Consider the following 6,000-nt stretch of genomic DNA (forward strand, 5'->3'; position numbering starts at 1 on the left):
TAAATTAATCTTTTTGACTTTTATTCATAAGAGATTGGTCTGACTGGGAGGAGCACCCTGTATGTGCAGTTTGCCTGTTTTGTGAACAACAAGCAGACACCACAGAAAAACTTTATCTTCACATGCAGGTAAGACTTCTTTTAAATAACAGTTTTTTCATCACTTTGGAATTAAAATTTAAGTTTACAACATCTTTATTAATGTCAAATCAGCTGCTGCATTAGAATGCTCTCTTCAGCACAGAGCTAAAGTACTGCATGCACCTCTAGCATCTGTTCTTTAAAACATTTACATTAAGAGTATGACTAGCTATTAGTTGTGAGTGTACAGATTACTATAGGCAGTAAAGAAACAGCATCTTTGATATCATAGTGGTTTCATGGTTTAATATATTTTATGATTAGCATCTGTGTTTCAGTTTTAATAAACTATTTAACTGTATTAAATATGAATACGAAAGTTTCTGATTAACTAAACCTTTTGGGGTTTGTTTCATGCGCTCATGTTTATGTGTCTATATGTGTATGTCTGTGTCAGCCCATGAAAAGCTGAGCTGTTTTTAACTTGGAATAGTAGAAGTAGTGGAAATAAGTTTGGGTTTTTTCTTCCCTTTTTTTTTTCCCTCCAGAAATCACATGGATTTCACTTTCCTAAAATAAAGTCAGAGCATGGTGAGTAAGAGGTGCTGTAATTGTCAGCATTTGCCACTAGTGTGGAGAAAACCACATCATAAGAATAGTGGAAAACAAGTTTATCGGGTTTATTTTTGTAGAGACATTTAACTTTTCCATTATGGAAGCTGTTTCTGCCAGCTTACAAAAGCAAGCCAAGAACACTTTATTTTTATGGAACTGTTAGTGCCAAGGATGTGTGCTGTTTTTTTAGACCCTTAGGATTCTTTTGCAGAGTAGCTTCTACAAATACCTGCCCTATGAGTCTGGCTGCTGGAGACTGGGAAGTACTATTATTTTTGATATTCTTGTTGTTGTTGTTATCATTATGCCTGTTAATGCTTGCTTGGAAGCTAGAAGCTTTGTTTGGCCAGTCTTTGCCTTCTGCTGCAGAATAGAATCATTTAGGTTGTGGAAGACCTTTAAGATCATTGAGGCCAACTATTAACTCAGCACTGCCAAGTCCACCACTTAACCATGTCCCTGAATGCCACATCTACACATGTTTTAAATACCTCTAGGCATGGTGACTCAACTACTTCTCTGAGCAGCCTATGAAGGCTTGACAAGCCTTTTGGTGAAGAAATTTTTCTTAATAACCAACTTAAATCTCCCCCTAAGAGACCTACCCCTCCCTGGCCACAGCCTCATTTCGGGTAGCTGTGGAGAGTAATTAAGTCAGTCTGGAGCATCCTTTTCTCCAGGCTGAACAGGGGGGCAGTCCCTGCTCTGATCCTTTGGCCACACTAGTGCTGATACAGGCCAGGATGCCACTGGCCTTCTTGGCTCCCTGGGCACAGCTGGATCATGTTCAGCTGCTTTCACCAGCACCCCAGGTCCTTTTCTACCACACAGCTTCCCCCAGCCTGTAACACTGCCTGGGGTTGTGTGACCCAGTTGCAGGACCCAGCACTTCCCTGTGTCAAACATAATACACTGACATCCTGACCCAGGCACATCTCTTATGGGCCTGGTTTTATCCCTTACCCCCTTCAAATCTAGTTTGAAACTGTCTCAATGAGCCCTGCTAACTCCTGTGCAAGGATCCTTTTCCCTCTCTGACACAGGTGTACCTTGTCTGTCACTAGAATGCCTGGGGTCGTGTTGACACACCCATGATCCAAAAACCCCAAATTCTTCCAGTGACACCAGGCTTGGAACCAGGTATTGATCTGCCCGCTTTTCCCATTTCTTCCCTTGTTATTCCTTGCAACTGGAAGGACACAGGAAAACACTGCTTGTGCTCCTGATGCCTTAACCAGTCTTCCCAAGGCCCTGCAGTCTCTCTGGATTGCCCTAGGACTTCTTGTTGCAACTTCATCACTGCCCACCTGAAAAATCTCTAATAGATACTAAATCACTTCCTACCCATGAAGGTAGGAAGGTTTCTCCTCACACATTTAACCTCAGCCCCAAGGAGGCAGCAGAATTCCGCTAAAAGTGAGTCTGGTTGGCATTTTGGCCTTCATTCCCTCCAGCAGGGAATCTTCTGTGACAATGACCTGTCTTTTTTTATTTATGGGAGCAGGTTTTTTTGCAGGGCATAGGCTGACTTAACCCTGGTGGCACCTCCATGCTGGATGAGCCACTGTCCTCATCACTGATGGTTCCACTTGCAGGGGCTCACACCTGTTACACCTGGGGAGGAGGGCAGACAGGCCTGCTGCACCAGGCAGGGGCTCGTCACCACTGCCCCTGTCCCTTAAGGCACTGTGCTCAGACAGGCAGAGGGAGGGCAGGGAATCCTTCAAACTCTGCATCCCGTCTGTCTGCTGGGCCTGTCCCAGGGAGGTCAGGATACAATGCCAGTAGTCAGTCTCTCTCATTTCCCAATATTCTTCAACCTACTTGCCTCCTCCTGAAGCTCTGTCACTAAGCCTAAAGACTTAGAGGCAAAATGTTTGCAGTTTTTGCACTAAAAGAAGGGTTGGTTTCCCAGCAGCTAGGAATAAACACTTACTCAGTAATTTGCTAAGATACAGCATGCAGGCAGTGCTGTCTTCAGTAAACTCTTATCAATCCTTATGCTTAATCCAAGAAAGCATTTTTAAATTAGGACTTATGCTGCCCAAGCACTTGTTTGCTACCATCTCTCCCAGGTCTGAACTTCTATCAGCAAGTAAAGCTAGTGAATTTCATCAGAAGAGAAATCCATCATTGTCGTTGTTACAACTGCCAGGAGAAATTTGAATCCAAAGGAGGATTGATAAGTCATATGGAAGAGACCAAACACATTGCACTCCTGCCAGCCAGGTCTACATGGGATCAACCACAGTAAGGGCCAATACATTTCTTCCAGCATTTACACTTTCACTTGATAATTTCTGTGAAACAGTAAGTTGAAAGTTCTGGGGTTTGCAAATACAACAGTGCCTTGAGCTCCCTAACTCTAATGACCCAGATAAAATCATAAGTAGTCTCAGAACTACTCAGAATAAGAAATTTCTATACAGTCTGAAGATAAAATGAACATAGAGTACTGCTCTTCTGGTTGCATCCAGGACGCAGTGTCCCTATACAGTCTGCACTTTCAAGTCACTATGCTAGAGAAGTTTGTTCTTGCAAAATTGTTCTAGAACCAAGTCAAACCCCTTCTTTTGCATGTCTAATGTAGATATATGCATGATGTCTACCTAACTTTAGGCATCAAAACAAGTTGGTTGTTTACCCATAGTTTTCTCCATGGAAAATAGAGTGTAACAAAACACTTGTTCAGACTCTAAGTAGGCTGTATGGGTCCAGGGAATGGTGCTCTCTACCAGAGCACAGGGAGTGTTCTAACTCAAACACCTCAATTCAGCATTTGTTGAGGCACAAATATGGATCTGTAGTCTCTTTTGTAACATCATATGGGTGAGGAAATAGGAGGAAGGGCTCGTCTGTTGTTGGCTCTTCTCTATGACTCTTCTACACTGTGCATACCCTACACTGGTCTACACTGTCCAGTTGATTTTTTGGGTGTGCTGTTTACTGTCATTCCAGACAACCAGACTTGCTCATTTTTCCTTTTTTAAAATTCTTATCTCAGCCTCTCAAACAAAATGTGTGACTGTCTAGTAATCATGTCTTTTTGCTTTCAGGTATTATTTTCCTACCTATGAAAATGATACACTTCTGTGTACACTGTCAGACAGTGAAGATGCAAAAACTGAGGATCAAAGTGAAGAAATTCCTGTTGTAAGTGAAGATATATCCAGTCTAAAAGCTCTCAAACAGAGCAGTGTTTTAAACCAGCTTCTGTGTAAAGAGAACAAGAGTCAGGAGAAATTTTGACCTGGAAGTATAGTGGCTGACCTTTCGTGCTTTTTCTGCAAGACAAAAAAAATTACATTATTTCAATACTATTGGAATATAATGAAACTCACAAATGTTATTATCACTGGACAAATATTAGAAAGTGAATTCTAAATAAAAATTTAATTGTTAACTTTGTTGGTTTATCTTCCTTTAAATTTTAGTTTCATTTTAAAATTGAATGCTTGATTTTCTGCTCAGATCTTTAAATACCGTTAGTATGCTAGCATTACTTACAAATTTTTCATCTTTTTTTAATTTTTCCTGGATGAATCAGAATATGAGATCTATTTTAAGGCCACCTTGTGAAAGGTGGGAACAACTGAGACAATGTGTAAAGCCAGTGAGTAAATCTTCTGTGTGTTATTGCTGTTAGAGAGCAGACAGAAAATGTAATTCTTGGTCTGGTGTGTGAGGGAAATCTTGCTAATTTTTATCTTAGGCTGTTTGGAAAATAAAAATCTATATATCTCTATTATGAATCATCAGTATTTAAGACTTATGTTGGCTATTCTGAAAACTAGCTTAGAAACATCAGTAAAGCTCTGCCTGCCCCGTGAATATCTGACTGCATGAGAAGTTGCCAATCCAAAGTCTAAAAAAGCATAGGAATAATTGCAATACTGGTTGCATTAAAAATCCAAAGAATTTATAGTAGATTTCTTGCATGGTTATGAACTGAGATGTTAAAGAATGACTTAGGGAATTGCAGACATATAACCCAAATTAAATCCTAAAAATCTCAAGTCCAGAAAAGTTGCCATATTTCCTTTTAAAATTCTCAAAGTGGCAGAAGGTCTTCAGCATGTCCAGAAAGAATCTCAATCTCGACAGGGTAAAGCTGCTCAGAGCATAAGTCCTGCTAGGATGTTCCAAACTAAGTATTCCCGAAATGTTAAGTAGCTCCAGAATTCAGGTTTAGCTTTCCATAATATGTATAACTTCTTTCAAAAGTGTTAGTACATTCTCTTTTCTTCTTCAGGTCAGTGTTAGAGCACTTGCTGAAAGAATGGAAGTCTCAGCTTGGTGCCCTTCCCTGCCTGAGAAGATTTAAATCTGTAGCTTTGCCTTTGCACAGCCCTCATTACCTGAAATCCCTTGCTATCAATAAGAGTTGTTGTTGTCTCTCTTTATACAATGATTGTGAATTATAAACTAGTCCCTGGGAGCAGGGGCTAAAGTGCCAATCTTTTGCCATGCTAAGCTTCTATGTCCCACCTAATTCACCCTGCAATCTTATTTGCATCAGTTTCTGTTCATTTGGATTGAACTGCTTTTCTCCTGCCATTACACAGCACCCTCTAGCACCTCTCTTTGCTTTCTCTTCCATATTTTTTCTTAGGCCCGGGTGCTCTGGAGATAAGTTAGACAAACAGGATACTGAGAATGTACTGAGTAAGACAGATCAGCCACATAACTGCAGAGTGAAACAGAGACAGAAGCAGCATCTGACTCTGTCAAGAGAAAATGGGATAGAAGAAGTGCAGCAGGTGCTGAGAATACAGACAGAAAAAGGGGACAGGTGTAGTCATATGTTTGCTTTGGTACAAAAATTTAGGAGGAGTAAGCACAAGCCAAGTATTTTTGAACTAAAATATCCTGACCATCTTAAATAAGCTATAATCTGTACTTCTTGCATTTGCAAAATTCTTAATTTCATACAGTAATTGCAATGGATGTTGCTGCTCCCCCCCGCCCTCCCCAATTTTCTCCAAGCAGTTATTTTCTTCCTAACTTAGAAATCGATTTCAGTCTTTGCTTTTTAGTCAGATTCTTAGCTGAGGGAATAAGAGTTAATGGGGCTTACATTAGTGCTGTGTGTTGAGCAATGGAAAAAATCAGCAAAAGAACTATGGCAGCAGCAGCACACCGATGAGTTTTATGGCAAGCCCATCTCAGGAGGGCACATTAAGGGAAACATAAAATTTTACTGATATATAATAAAGTGAAATTGCAAAACATTTCCTAATCATAAGGAATGTGATGCTGAGTCATTCAGATCCTTACAAAATGAAAACCATGTCAGGAATATGAA

General features: G+C 40.4%; 1 protein-coding gene across 1 annotated transcript in view; it reads left to right on the top strand.

The window, feature by feature from the left end:
- Nucleotides 1-4,278, top strand: part of ZNF277 (zinc finger protein 277) — a 46,985-nt gene extending 42,707 nt beyond the window's left edge. The window contains exons 9-12 of the mRNA XM_083858804.1: nucleotides 32-128; nucleotides 629-671; nucleotides 2,771-2,945; nucleotides 3,752-4,278. Of these exons, the coding sequence (XP_083714930.1) occupies nucleotides 32-128; nucleotides 629-671; nucleotides 2,771-2,945; nucleotides 3,752-3,944 (508 nt within the window). The 3' untranslated portion in view covers nucleotides 3,945-4,278. The remainder of the gene's footprint in view (nucleotides 1-31; nucleotides 129-628; nucleotides 672-2,770; nucleotides 2,946-3,751) is intronic.
- The last annotated feature ends 1,722 nt before the right edge of the window (nucleotides 4,279-6,000 follow it).

Source organism: Zosterops lateralis, assembly GCF_965231275.1.
Source record: "Zosterops lateralis genome assembly, chromosome: 4".
Taxonomy (NCBI): Eukaryota; Metazoa; Chordata; class Aves; order Passeriformes; family Zosteropidae; genus Zosterops; species Zosterops lateralis.